This window comes from Neovison vison, chromosome 4, assembly GCF_020171115.1.
Source record: "Neovison vison isolate M4711 chromosome 4, ASM_NN_V1, whole genome shotgun sequence".
Classification (NCBI taxonomy): Eukaryota; Metazoa; Chordata; class Mammalia; order Carnivora; family Mustelidae; genus Neogale; species Neogale vison.
Window position 1 is genome coordinate 9,007,074 of NC_058094.1, and position 14,385 is coordinate 9,021,458.

The 14,385-nt window shown below is 48.2% G+C and overlaps 1 protein-coding gene across 1 annotated transcript in view; it reads right to left on the bottom strand.

Moving 5' to 3' along the window:
- The window catches only part of TG (thyroglobulin), a 244,302-nt gene that overhangs the window by 144,664 nt on the left and 85,253 nt on the right, over positions 1-14,385 (bottom strand). Inside the window, exons 28-34 of the mRNA XM_044244917.1 lie at positions 13,617-13,676; positions 11,488-11,568; positions 7,173-7,310; positions 6,043-6,219; positions 4,623-4,734; positions 2,702-2,781; positions 1,878-2,021 (exon numbers count right to left, since the gene is read on the bottom strand). Coding sequence (XP_044100852.1) covers positions 1,878-2,021; positions 2,702-2,781; positions 4,623-4,734; positions 6,043-6,219; positions 7,173-7,310; positions 11,488-11,568; positions 13,617-13,676 — 792 coding nt within the window. The remainder of the gene's footprint in view (positions 1-1,877; positions 2,022-2,701; positions 2,782-4,622; positions 4,735-6,042; positions 6,220-7,172; positions 7,311-11,487; positions 11,569-13,616; positions 13,677-14,385) is intronic.

Here is a 14,385-nt window from a genome sequence, read left to right on the forward strand (position 1 = left end):
ACCCTAATACTGAGTGAATTCAGACCAAGAATCGGTCACAGGATGCTCAAGGTAGACATCAACAGGGAAGATTCCATTCAACCTGCTAATAATTAACTTCAAATAAATCTGCCCTGAAGCCAAGGAATGCCTTGGGGATTAGCAGGCTCATGAGCAAGGACCAAGGGCCAGATTCCACCAAGAAACCCCATTCTAGCCCCTCAAGTAGAAGATGGCTCTGGAACCAGAGGCCAAATCATTGACTGTTTTGGTCTGTTAGCTTATTAGTCAGTTTTATTTTGTGTTTTTCATTGTACTAGTCAACTGCTTATTAATTAATTGAGTTAGCAGAAAACCAGTCAGACAAAGGGTATGGACATTTCCCCATTTGATCTCTCATTGGAAGGCCCGCCAGCCAACACGGAAATGGAGGAGAGTGAAGTTTGGGGTCATGAGCTCTGGGCTTTCAACCTAACTCTCTCTGTGTGGTTTGGTTGGGTAGCTTCAGCTTTCTATGCCATTCTCTCTTCATCTTGAAATTGAGGAAATAATGTCTACTCCACAGGGCACCAGGCTTAGTGAATTATACACCCATGTAGAAGACCCAGCACGAGCAGGAACACATCACACTTGTGAACACATGGCAGACCCATGAATAATATCGGTTCTCCTCTCCTTCCCTCCTTTGGGCAATGTGTTGTATTGGGTGATATGAAGAATATAGAGATCAAAGTTAAGGATCTCTAAGATTCCTCCAAGCCAGAAATCCCAGGACTCTCATTTCCAGTGCAGGTGCCCCAGCAGGGCCAATATCTGTCTTATCATCAACTCTGAAACTAATGAGGAAGCCACTAGTAAGAGAGACCAGAGATAATGAACCTTAGCTCAGCCTCTCCATTAGACACCTACTCAGACAGGGTTTTCAATCTTTTTGTATCTGAGACATCTTTATGAATTTGCTTCTGGGACACAGGGGGAGGATGTCCAGTCTCCATGCAACTCCCCATTGTTCCCGAGAGTACCCACACTGATACACACTCGGAAGGTAGGAGCTGTTAAGACCGGAGTGAGTGTCACTCATTGTTTTACCAACAGAGAAATCGAGGAAAGGGAAGAGTTTTCCAAAGACAAATCCACAGTAGATGACAGAGTTGGGAATACACTAGTTAGTATCTCTTCATTTGAGTATAGGAGCTTCTCCATCACAATATGCAGACCATTCATTCCTTTACCACTTTCAAACTGAGCTCCTAAAATGTGCTGGGATATACTCAGCACAGATGTGTGAAGTGTCCACACTGATACAACCCTGCCTTCACCCTGAAATCTCAACACCATGTATGTTGTCAAATATACATCGGTGCCCCCTTTCCTGCCCCAAGACTACCATGTGTTTCTACTATCCTGATTAATGAGTTTCAAAAAACAAGGGACCTTGGCAGAAGGCACATTTGTTGGTTTCTCCTGGCCAGTAACAATACCTTAACTGTACCTTGGGGAACCTCCTCTCCCTCAGTGCATCCAGTCTTGCTGGGACTGTCACTCAAGCCTTCCCACCTTCCCTCTAGCAATGCGAGAATGCATATCCCAAGCTGGGCCAGTCTCTCTCCCTTTTAAAGTTTGACTCTAACCACCAAAACCTGATGATGGAGATGTGTCCATCCCTCCTGCTGAATGCATCCATGTCGCTGAGACCCAGCGGTCATCTTTTCTTTGAGTCCATCAGCAGACTTCTAATAAATTCCTTTTCTGCGTACACTGAACAGAATCAGTTTCTGCCATGTGTACCCAATAATTCCCAGCTAACCTACTTCCCAGCCCAAGCACATCATCCTCATACATGGTTAGGAAATGTCAACTAAAGACTCCCACACAGCTGTTTGGGATGGGTCACTCACCAGGTTTCTCGTACCATCCGAAGGGATAGGTACGGGCCTCTGTGTCAGAGGCGCCACAGTCCAAAATGCGCCAGGCTCCTCCGTTTTCCTCAGTGCACATCTGAAATCCCAGGCTGTTTAGAGTTAGGCATGTCATTTCTCCTCCTGGAGCAAAGAGGAACCAGGACCAGGAAAATGATCATGATGAAAGACTGTATCTAAATGAGAGAATTTCTGCAAACTCATCATTCTCCCGTAGGTATTTGGGGTGTTCTACCATATTCCAGGTGGGATCTTAGCTACTGATGAAAAACCTGTACCGCAATGAGCTTCTGATCTAAGAGCACAGGGATGGAGGCAGCTGGTCCTCATGCGACACCCGTCACGTGCCCAGGGCTGTGTTAGGGCCCGGTTTGCACCATACCACTGGACCATGTAACACCATGAGGGAATAGCATTTGTATCCTTATTTGCAGATAAGGGATGCTGAGACTCTGGGATTAAGTGGCTTTCCCAGGATCCCACCCCTAGGAAGTGACTGAATCAAGTTTCAACTCAAGTCATATGGATGGATCCAGAGTTCATCTCCCCCAGCCGCCTGAGCTGAGTCTTAGATGAGACGGGAGTATGGAAGGAGGCCATTTCAGCAGGGCAGGAGTGCCAGTGGGCCAGGACCTATGCTAGCTATCCCAGTGATTAACCACCTCCTGTCTCTCTGGCCCCACTTTCCATCTGGGAACAAGGATCACACCTCCCCATCCAGCATAAGAAGACCAGAGTAGTGAGCATGCTTTCCGGCTGCAAAGAGCTGCACACATGACAGGCAGAATTATTATCACTATTACCTTTTGACTGGGAAACATTGAGAAAGCCAAAGCCAGTGCAGCACGGGTCCACATCACACAGCCGTTCACATTCGAAGAAGCTGGCATGAGAACAGAAAGAGAGGACAAGAGGGTTTGTGTGGGTGGCCCAGGACCTACGGAGTTACAGTCATTCTTATTTCTGGGTGTTCCTTTCTTCATGACTCCCTAAAGTGGGGGGTGCTTTGGTCAGTATACATGAGTGGATTGCTAGCTTTGAGTTCCTTCTGAAAACAGAATTCAATTCTTTTCTCCGTCATTCATTGGCTTATTCATTCACCAATCACTTATTCTCTGCCTGCTATGTGCCAGTCTCTAAGCCAAGCTCACCCAGCATCGGAATGTGCCCCTACAATCCTTTCATATTGGGAGAAAGTCCAGTCTGGAGCTCTGGGAAAAGAATGAGATGGTAGTGAAGGCATCTGCAGAAATGGGCGATTCTGTGAGCTTACAGTCGGAGTGACCCAACCAGGTGTCTGTCGCCAAAGACCAGCACTTGTCCCCGGACCCAGCTTCCTGCCATATCCACTCTGCAGTGTAGGCTAATTACACTTCAGGAACATGCCCCTGTTTGTTGGGTCAACACATCCAGGCCCCATCCCAGGACGTAATTTCTTTAATAACTCAGGTGGCTGCTAGACCCCACCTTCAGCTTCTACGACCAATCCTAGAGAAACTTAGTGGGCCCAAGCCAATGTTCCTGGGCTCAGTTCTAACTTCTCTCACCCTGACCACATGTCCCAGCTCTGATCACTTATTTCGGATCCCTGAGGACTCACTCAACCCCTCAGCAACTTTTTGGGGTGGGGACCTTGCCTCGTTCTTGCCATTCTCCTGCCTGGTCTTAGGAGCCCTGAACCCAAGACACATCCCAGTGGATAAAACCTCCCTGTCTTGGGCAGTTTTTCCAGTGCTGAGTGCATCTCTTTCCTGACTCCTGTGGGCTCTTACCACATGGTTTCCTCTCCCAGAGTCCTGCCCATCTACCCACCGGCCCACCCATCTCTTTGTTCTCCTTCTTTGGAAGCCCAATTCTAAGTTCCAGCCCGGATGAGATGCTTTCCCATGGCACCACCATTCTCTGACTCCCCAACACCAGGATCAGACTGATCCCTTGTTCCACCCCTCCTTCTCTAACCTTGTCCCATCCTCATGGGCAGCATCCTGCCAGATCTTAAGGTCATCTACCCTGTAACAGTTTTTTAAGTCCACCTTCAGAAGCAAATCTTCAACACCAGCAACATGACACAGTTTCATCAATCAATAACACTTCATAGACCAAAAGACCATAGACCAATGACTCTCAAATTCAAAAATAGAAAAGAATCACCAGGAGGAGAATCTTACTTAAAATTCTTGAGCCCTATCCCAGGAAATGATAGATTCAATAGGTCCAGGGAAGGACCTAGGTTTGTAAAAAGTCCTCTTGGTGATTCTGATAGGTAAGATTCATAGACTGGGCTGACAGAAATGTCATCTTCAATTAAAACAAGTAAATCACAGCTAACTAACTAAATATATCATAACATACTTTTAAAAATAATGAGTCAAATTAAAAGTCCTTATAATCTTATGATCCTATTATGATCTACTGGCTCTCCAGACTCTGCATACAACACAGTGAGACTTGGCTGATTCGGTTTATTACAGGATAATTGTTATTGATAAGACATGGGTCAGTATTTCCCTTTCGTGTCAGCTAACTTGGCGTTCAGGGCTAAATTTTGTGTTTCATTAACTTAGCCATGGTTTTTAGGTATGGCCACCTCCTCATGACCTTCTCACTCTTTGCTTTGGGTTTACGGTTTTTTATGTGTGTGCCTTTAACTGATATTAAGTTGTTATCTTTGTGGATAGAGAAAAGTCTTAATAATAAATACTTAAAGGGACTGAGGTTGCTTACCCATTTGAAATGGATTTTTCAGACATGGGCACTTTGTTTCTAATGGAAATTCCCGTCAGTGTTTGAAATGGCAGGCGAGTGTAGAAGTTCTTCACTTTATCTTTCAGTACAACTATACGGGGGAAGAAAGAAACTATATTATTTAAGAAGAAACCTGTATCCATGAAAATATGAGGATGAGTATGTGTATATCAGATTGAGAACTTCCAATTAAAGTTGGCGTATTGAACTCACATGCCTACCCTTTGCTCTCCTCCCAAATCTCACTAAAATAACAGTCAGGGGAATTTTGTCAAGGATCACACCCACAAGGATAAAGAAAATAGAAGAGGGGATAGATCAACAAGTTCTAGAATCTAGAAAGCGCACAGAAGAATATGAAGTTGAATTTGTAGACTAGGAAAGCTGAATCCTCAATTTTTCTGTGGCAAGAACAAGAAACAACCTTATCCACCTTCTGGAATCCCCAAAAGTTTAAGCACTGGCTTCACTGGGATGATGGTGGACTAAACTAGGATAGGCTGAAAATTTCCTTAAGACGCAATGAGGTTTCCAGATGTCTTTGTCTCTTTTGCACAGGAGACAAGTGTCGTCTCCCCACCATAGATGAAGATGGAAGGTTTATTCTCGAGAGTACAAAAAAGAGTTGAACTCTTGGGTGCAACAGGTGGACTTCCCATCGTGGTGGGAGTCCCACACTGAAACTAGGGGATTCATTCAAGTTCATCTACTTGGTGAAGGTTGAGAGTCTCATCTTCCAATCTAATTTGGCACCCAAACAAATAGCAGCCAGGTTCATGGACCCACCTTGATATTATAAGATTCCTACACAGGAAAGACTTAAAAATAATGACCTGATGGATTCTCCAAATGGTGGCCCAACTAGACTACCCTACAGGGAAACTTCAAGTCAGCAAGCTCTCACTACATACTCCAAGCCTGCCAATTAGTTTCTGGGCCCCTCTCTTATATTTGAGTGTAAAATCAAGGGTTGCCAGATATCTAAGAGAGACCTCCAGCACAGATAGAACAGTAAGTGAAGCACGATAATATCTTGGAAGAAATAGAAGGTGTACAGGGGGGAAAAAATCCCCCCCAAAATAGTATTATTAATGTCTTTGGAGGAAACAAATCAACTGCTATCTTGTTAAAGCCATTGCTGGCATCTTCTGTAGTACACAGTGAAATGGAGTTTTAACTCATATGTGCATTAACAGTGGCTTTTTCTAAGGAGTGGGAGTGCAGAACAGGATTGCTCTCCTTCATCAGCTTCATGCATTTCTAAATGGCTTCACATTGCTACAAGGAGCATGAGTAACCTCTAATTTTAAAAAGAATAAGTTAATCTGGATATTTCTAAAACCACAGAGCCCAGAGCCCACTAGAAAAGCAGTTTGTATAGATCCCACCAAGTACTCACCTTTCTTCCGGAACAAAGTCTTTGGCCTGTGAGGCAGGATCAGTCTGCAGCCCTTGGGATTGGACTCCACAACATCATCACACACCTGGGCCTCTGGGTAGAGGACGCAGGTGAAATATAAGGGTGCACTGTCTGTTATCTCTGCCAGCTGACAGAAAGAGGACTCCTGGACACAGCCTGCAAAAAAGAGAGTGATGGGTTTTAGTCCTTGGGACGCCTGCAGGAATGGAACCTCTACAGGATCTACAAAGAAGAAATGTCTGGTAGGGATTCTTCCTGGGAGGGCAGAGGCCCAGGAGAGTTGAGACTACCAAGTCTGGAAGGTCCAAGAAAAAATACTGGGGTTCTACTAGCTGGAGAGAGGACTCTCCGTCAAACTGAGAGCCCATATGGCTCTGAATAAAAGCAGCGTCTAGCAGGATGAGGAATGAGCTGTACACACAGAAATGCAGGAGAACCAGGGCAAAACTCCATTGGATCTACCCAAGACCATCTCAGAGGCAGTTGAAATATTCAGACCAAAGACCACAAGACTGTAAAAACTTCTTGAATTCTGTGAATGATCTTGCCTGCTCCCACTACCACGTCAGACTTTCCCACTGGTATATGGTAGCTCCCTCACAGGGAGGGGTCATAGTTAATTCATTTCCTTTTTTTTTTTTTTCTCATCTCCAAGGTCAAACACAAGGCTTAGAACATAGCACATGCCTGCTGAGTAAAGGATGAATGGATGGATGGATGGACGGATGATGGATGGATGGATGGATGGACGGATGATGGATGGATGGATGGATGGACAGATGATGGATGGATGGATGGATGGATGGACGGATGATGGATGGATGGATGGATGGATGGACGGATGATGGATAGTGGTTGAAGGGATGGATAGATTGATGGATGGATGATAGGTTCTTGGAGTAAAGTAGAGTTTATCTATCCTATAAGCTTCTTGAAGATATAGGTTATATCCTGTCTTTCTTCAGTATTACTGATGGTACAATACTGAAGTGATCCCTGAGTTATGCCATTGAGTTTCATCATATCTATTTATCAAGAGTTGTTAATCAGGTCTGTGTTGCCTGATCAAAGGATCTAGAAGGGGAAGGATGAGGTCAGAGGATACTTACGAGACAGACACCATAGGTTTGCCTGCTGAGGTGAAAACACATGTTTGAAAAGCCAGTGCTGCTGGATGGGCAGGGATCGGCTTCCATTGACAGTGACCTGGTTAAGGTCCACAGGGGAGAAAAGGTCTGTTGCCAAATCTAAAAAGGAAGGAGAGAATCAACTTCCTTTGTTTTATCTCCACAATGAGTTTCTCTGTCTCCCACCATCCCTGTCTCTCTCTCTCTCTCCCAATCTCTCTCTCTCTCTCTCTCTCTCTCTCACACACACACACACACACACACACACACACACACACACACACTTTCTTTAGGCGGTGTGAACTCAGGGCATGTCTGGAGGCCATGGGGCTGGGCGTCAAGCCAGGCAGGAAGAGTTCAGAAGGTTTCAGACAGTCCTAAAAATTATAGAGTTGAAAACTCTTAGACTCTCAGTTTGGAAGAAATCTTAGGAGCCATCTGGTTCCAACAGACAGGATTTCGTTTCGTCTGTTGCCCCCACAGCCTGCTTGACATGTCTGGGCTGACCACAACACCGTACTCCACCATTAAGAAGTTATGGAGTCAAATCTATCACTGTGAACCACTGATGCTCCTATCTTTTGAGGCCACACAGAAGTCCTAGCTCTCTCCCAAATGGCAGCCTTCATCTGCTCAGACAGCTTTCAGCTCTGCTCTGCCCGAACCATGAAAGCCCCGGCTTGACTATCCCTTAGTCTCTCCTTATAGCTTCATGTGCCACGATCACTGACTGAAGGGCGCTGTGCTGCCCATAGGACAGAAGTCCAAGCTTTCTTCTTGGTCCAGGCTCTACCTGTATCTTAAGATTTATCTCCAATTGCTTCAACTTTCACTCCTGAAGCCTTGCCACCCTGCTTGCTCCCAGGACCACTGTTCATGCTTACCCCTCTTCCTCACCTACCAAGTCCTCCTGTGCCTCAAGGCCCATGCTGTTCCCTCCTTCTCTGATGTTCTGTAGCCCTATAAAGAGGCTTTGGCCTCTCCAGTGCTGAAGGGCTCAGTGTTCCAGGCCCAGGGGTGAAGGGCTGATTTCTGCCCTTCATGAGAGCTCTGACTTGGTAGAGGTGCTTACTCTGGGGACATGACAGAGTTCATGGAGTTGAGCTGGGGCCCATTTACAGGCCTGGCCAGATAGGAGGCTCTCCTTGCTGGCTTCCCTCTGCGGGTCTCAAACACTCAGACTGACCTGGAGCGGAAAAGGGAGAATTCCTCACTGTGCCCTGAATGGGGAGGCCATACAGAGGAACACCGAGGTGCACAGGCCAGGTAAACAAGGCAGGGAAGTGGCCCTGGGCCCAGGCCAGACAGGAGCGGATAAAAGGGGTGACTCCTGCAGGGGTGTTATCTTCCTCAGCCCAGGAATGTAATCAGCTGAGAAGGGGAAAACCGGAGCTGAGCTGGGTCTATTCACCCTGATTCCCTCCAAGGTCTTGGGCGCAGGGCCCAGCTCCCCTTCCGGTGAGGGCACTTGGGGGGGGGTCCTTCCTGTGGGAGTCGTGTGATGGTTCCATAGATGTGAACTGACAAGGGGTATAATGATGGATTTTACAGAATGTCCAGAATCGCCCCGAAGCCATTCACCTGTACCTTGCCATGAGTGGTCTGGCTACTCCCCACCACCCGCCGCCATGGCATGGCTTAGGTGTGGGAACCCCAAACACAAGTGTCCCAGGGGAGGTGGGGTCAGCTGGAGTTCCTGGTGCTAGGTAGGGCCTGGGGCCAACGGGGGAGCTGGGCCCCTGACGGCAAGGGCAGCTCACCTCAGCTCAGAGGACGGGCGCCGGGCAGAAATCTGAAACCAGTGCCGCCAGAGCTTGTCCTGTTTTTCTCTAGAGAAGCTTAAAATCTCAATTTTTATATAAAATCTCCTAAGTTAAAAATACTGGCTCAGTTGGAAAAAAAAAAAAAAAGTCTGCTCTGCAAATCAAACCAAAACCCATCTGCTCCACTAGCCGGGGGTCACCAGGACTCAGCTCTGGAGCCCACACTGTGCTAAGGAGTGGCTGATGTTCTAGAAGAACCCGGGCTTCAGAGGCAGCTGACCACAGCTTGAATCCTGGTGCTGCTTAGTTCGTGCTAGACTGGCTGAACCAGGGTATACTGAGGTATCTGAGGCCTTATGTGTCTCATTGGTGAAGTGGGAACAATGACACCAGGCAGCAGAGTTGCCCTGACTTTTGCAAGGCGATGCATAAGAAGCACCAAATGCAAGGCCTGCCACCAGGAAGCTCAAGAAGGGGAGCTTGCTCTCTTCCTCTCCCCTCCCCAGGGAGTGTTGAGCTCACCCTTGCTCACCAGGAAAACAATGGCTGGCCGCAGATAAACTGGAATGCCAACCACGTGTTCAGGAGGTTCCCAAGGCAAAACAAATCTGCCATCTTGCTCGGGCAAAGATCAGAAAGCCGAGGGTCCAGGTCATTGTGCAGAGGAAAGCCAGCCACGTGCTTGCTTATGAGGGCAAGGCAGGGCAGCCTCCCGCACGCCCACCCACCCCTCCCACCACCCTGCTGGCAAAACTAAAGCTCCTACCGGGAGACCTCCCAAAGTGCAAAAGACACCACTGAGAAGAGCACTGGACAGGAGTATGTACCCTGACCCTAGTCTCCACGCCAAACAGGGACCTGCTCTCTGACACCCAATACAGGAAGAGAGAGGACTAGGGACAGAACTTTACAGAAGTCTTGCTATGAGCCAGGCTCGGTGCTAGGATCAGCATCACCAATACCATGACTGCCATGTAATAACAGCCACCAATTTTTGAGCACCCTCTCTGTGCCCCTGCAATTTTCAGCATTACTTACTCTAATTCCCACAACTGCCCTGGCTCATGGGGACTGCTCTCTCTCTCATTTACTGAGGAAGAAACTGAGGCTGGGGAAGGTGACTCAGGGTTGCACAGGCAGACAGAGGCAGAGCTGGGGTTTAAAGCCTACTCTTCTGGCCTGAGAACCTGTAGTCTAAACCAGGGCATAGCCGTTCGTTCCTGCAACTCTACAAATGCAGAATGAACTCACAACAGCCAGACTACTACAGAATATGCCCCATTTGGGGTAGGCTTTGCATCTTCTCTCATTTGAGCTGGACAGAAGCCCCAGAAAGCAGAAGAAACTGTGACTTGGATGGCATCTGGTAACTGCCAGGCAATGTGCCAGGTGTTTCACCCAGATGTACTATAATGGGATTAGTGGAAATCGAGGTGCCTTCTACACATGAATCAAGGCTCTTAGAAGGTGAGCAAAGTACTCACAGCCATGCAGTTAACGTAAGTGGCAAATAAAGTGGCTCAAGTCCTAATCTATCTGCTTTGCAGTGCGGTGTTCCTCCCACGGTGCGATGCTGTCCCCCTGGTCAGGCAGATTGACCTGCCTCCCCTCTCCCCTCCCCTGTCTATTCCCTTCCCTTCCCTTACTATCCCCTCTCCTCCACTCCCCTTCAGTCCCTTCCCTTCTCCCTCTCCTCCCTTTCCTTCTCTTCTGTTTCCTTCCCTTCCCATCTACCTTTCCCTTCTGTTCCATTCTGTTCTGTTCCGCTCCCTTCCCTTCTCTTCTCCTGTCTATTCCCTTCTCTACCTTTCTCTTCCCCTCCCTTCCCTTCTGTTCCCTTCCCTTCCCCGTATCCCCTTCCCTTCTGTTCTATCCCCTTCTGTTCCATTCCCTTCTACTCCATTCCGTTCTGTTCCCTTTCCTTCCCTTCCCATCTACCCTTCCCTTGTCAACCCTTCCCTTGCCTCCCCAGTCTCCTCTTCCCTTCCCCCTTCTTCCTCCTTCTCCTCCTTCCTCTCCCTCTCCCCCCTCCTCCCTGCTCCCCCTCTGAGTTTTATCTCCCCCTAAGAAATAACAACTCGAGATGCTAGGGATAAAGCATCTCAGCACATACACTCTGTCCCTATTAACGTATGGATTTGTATCTTCCACTGAGTAAAATGACCCTTTCTCAAGGACTCTCTAGAAATCTCCCTCACTGAACAGTGCCAGACTCGGTACATTCCGTCACGGACATCACTGACATCACTGACCACAGTCAGCTGAAGCTTGCTGTTTAATCACTTTTGCTGGGCTTTGCTGTTCCGGTCATTTTCTCTTCCAGGAGCAGTGATGACTCTGCAATGGTTCTGCTGTACTTTCCGTGCCCCTCTGAGGAGCTGTCTAAGTTTGTGACGTGATTAGCTGAGAGGGTGGTCCCTGGCCGCAGGGGGCAGGGATGCTAACGGGTCCAAGCATGGACCAGACGTGGGGCATCACCATCTTATCTCCAAAGCCTGGCACCCCTGGGTAGAAAAAGGCTTTGCAGTGGGTACCTGTGTCTGTTGGAGACACTGGTCTTGGCTCCGTGTTTCTTCCACATCCCAGAGACTCAGATCGAGACGCCATGTCAGAATCTAGGAGGGAAAAAAAGGTTGTTGTTTTATGTTGGCGTGAGAAAAGGGAGGTATTCCTCTTGTCAATGAAATGGCAAATTGGGAAAGTCTCACAGTCCACAGCCAGGTGCCCGAGACAGGATCTAGAACAAATCCAGGACAGAAACTTGTACTTCTTGGCCTTTGAGGGCACATCAGCCAACTTCTCATTAAGAGAATCATTACTGTCCTCGATATTGAAGTGATTCATTGCAAAGCTAATGAGATGTGTTCATAAATCTTGGTCTTTACAATGCCCTGTGAGGATGAGGGGTAAGGTTGTCACTTACTCCTGAGAAAACAGAGATGCGCAGAGATGAAGGAACTCATCCCAGAATATTCGGGGAGAAAGTAGATGAATCAGAATTTGAAAAAATTAAATAAAATCTCCAAGTTGGGAACTTGTTTTCCTTGAAAGCAGAGAGGGCCCCTGGGGAGAATAGGGCATCAGGCACGCCTTTGGGTTCTCTTGCTCAGGCTGGCAAATATCCTCGGGAGAACCAAGTCCTTAATCCCTCACCAGCTTGCAGCTTATTTGTCAGACATTTCTGATAACTAGGAAGCACTGAACCTGGAGCCAGAGCCGGGGTCCCAGCCCTGGGAAGCCTGGAGGGCATTTCACTGAACTTTTCCGCGCCTGGTTGTTCTTGTCTGCAAAATGAATAAAATACCGTCCCCTTTTACAGCTACCTTATAAGGACGGCTAATGAGAAACAAAGTGTATGATCTCATTAAATCTTTAAACTTTAAAATGAGAATATAGTGGGCTTCCTCCTTTTCTTTTTCTCCCGTCCCTCCCTCTCTTCCTCCTTTTTTTTTTTTAAAGATTTTATTTATTTGACAGAAAAAGACACACGGAGAGAGAGGAAAGGAACACAAGCAGGGGGTGTGGGAGAGGGAGAAGCTGACTCCCCTCTGAGCAGGGAGCCTGATGCGGGGCTCAATCCCAGGACCCTGAGATCATGACCTGAACCGAAGGCAGAGGCTTAACCCACTGAGCCACCCAGGCGCCCCTTTCTTCCTCCCTTTTCCTCGTGCTCTCCATCCATCCTCGCCACCACCAGTGTGCGGTAGCGGCTGGGCTGCACTAGGCACTGGGCCACCTGCCCTAGCTCATGCAGCTCTGTGTGCCCAGCACTCTTATTGCCATGGTGCCCATGAGGGGACAGGGCTGCGAGCGTGTAACGGATGTGCATGAGGCCACAAGACAGTGCGTAATACAACCAGAAATCACACCCAGTGACTCTACCCCAGGGCACTGTCCTGTCTCTAAGCGGACCCCACAAGAGTGAGGAGGGGTTCCCGGGCAGAGGAGGAAAGTGACACGGGGTGGCATCAGTCCCCCTCCCCCTACTAGCCTCACAGCCACAGTTTGTATGGGTCGGCTACCCTCGCTGCTTCCCGCGGCTGGAACTCCCGAGGTGAAGGCGGTGCCTCACCCATTTCTCTCATCCCATCCCACTCAGACTCATCCCAAATGCCTTGCATGGTCCTGGCACTGAGTAGGCACTTGGGCAATGCTCAGGAAATTCAGAGGAGAACAAACAGAGCAGAAAGCAGTTGCCAAATCCTGGTTTTATCTGGAGCCCCAACCTGCTCCACACACCCACAGGGGCACTACCTCTCAGCAGGGGTCATGACATCAGCACAGGGGGACCTGCCCCCTCGCTGTGACCTCATGGGGGAATGGCCTCTGTGGCTGAGTCCCCTGGAAAAATGCATCCTTGGCCTAAGCGGCCTCAAATCTCCTTTCCAGGAACAAGGGTAGCTCGGGGACAGTGAACTTGATCTCACAGGAAGCCATGCTTCCTTCCCCCATCTTTGCTGGGGCTTCTACCCTTTACACATTTCTTCTAGGGTTTGGTATCTTATCTGATGAGAGTCAGGTCCTTCTATGCCACAAAGAGCACTCATTTGGAAAACAAATCTCTACAGTTTCCTCTCTGGGGAGCAGAGTGCCCCATGAACGAGAGGTGAGGCCAGTCTGGTGTAATCTGTGTCCTGTTCACCCTTTCTGCCCCACCACTCACCTTTCCAGAGATAAACCTGCTGGAAGCTGGTAATGGTGTCTGGAGGTCCTTCCACGGAGGCTGGAACTGCCAAGAGAGATATTTATTTCTATGGGCTTGAGAGTGCCTGTTCTCACAGGGGACCCACCACGGCCACGCTGACCCACCTCTCTCCCACACAGGACCCTCCTACCTACCAAGTTGCATGCCCCCAAAACAACACATCATGGAATATTCTTCCAGATATGGTACAAGACCAGAGCTGGTCAGGCCCAGGTCAGGCACCAAAGAGATTATCGTGGGTAGGGGGTGGGAAACTGAGAGTCACTGAAGGAACTGGGGATTGGCCAAAAGAGAACCAAGCCCCTAGAGACTCGGGTGCTGTCTTAACTGTCCACATCATGTAAGCCCTCTGACACTCTTGCATTGTAGGCAAATGGGGACAGTAATAGTGAGAGTGGGAATCCTGTGAACCATCTTCTGGAGCCCTCAACATTTGATAAGCACCCTATGATTGGTAGGTTCCATTATTAGATTCATTACTAACATTATTCAGTTTTCTTTCTGCCAAACTACATTCTTCTGGAATCATCTAGCTGCGAATGGCTTTGCCACACCATTCCTTGATGGTCAAGTTTGCCTCTCTTGCCTCCACTCAGACCTAAAATTTTTCTATCCCCTGCACTATGAAAGCCTGGGAAGAGAGCTCAGAAGAAAGAAGAGGTTCTGGAGGAAAAAAACTCCACGCATGGCAGGAAACACATGGTTCACAACCTGAGACCTCAAGAAG